The sequence below is a fragment of the Penaeus monodon genome, chromosome 30 (genome assembly GCF_015228065.2).
Source record: "Penaeus monodon isolate SGIC_2016 chromosome 30, NSTDA_Pmon_1, whole genome shotgun sequence".
NCBI classification, from domain to species: domain Eukaryota; kingdom Metazoa; phylum Arthropoda; class Malacostraca; order Decapoda; family Penaeidae; genus Penaeus; species Penaeus monodon.
Window position 1 is genome coordinate 17,287,089 of NC_051415.1, and position 306 is coordinate 17,287,394.

The following is a 306-nucleotide window of genomic DNA, read 5'->3' on the forward strand; positions in this document are numbered from 1 at the left end:
ACAGTATCCTGCCAATTTTTCCCCATTTTTTATCTTCATTTATGTTCTGGAATATGATATCCAAAGTCTTCACTTCCCATAAAAGAATCTTGACCTCACCTTCAGTAAGAAGGGTAACAATCTCTTCTCTGCTCTCTGTTTCCCCTACTTCATTTGCAACCACAACTTTCAGGTGAATCTCCTCCCCTGGAGAACCAACATCTTCAAGAACTTTGTTTGTGGACTCAGCAATCACCTCTGACTGTTCTTCAAAGTTGCTCTCTGCTCTGGCCACCTATTGTACAAATGGAACATTAATATTTCTAC

At 39.9% G+C, this 306-nt stretch overlaps 1 protein-coding gene across 4 annotated transcripts in view; it reads right to left on the reverse strand.

The window, feature by feature from the left end:
- LOC119592570 (tyrosine-protein phosphatase 69D-like) overlaps positions 1-306 on the reverse strand; it is a 29,646-nt gene that overhangs the window by 19,724 nt on the left and 9,616 nt on the right. For all 4 annotated transcript variants that reach the window (XM_037941448.1, XM_037941449.1, XM_037941450.1 and 1 more), the window contains exon 8: positions 100-274. In XM_037941448.1, the coding sequence (XP_037797376.1) occupies positions 100-274 (175 nt within the window). The remainder of the gene's footprint in view (positions 1-99; positions 275-306) is intronic.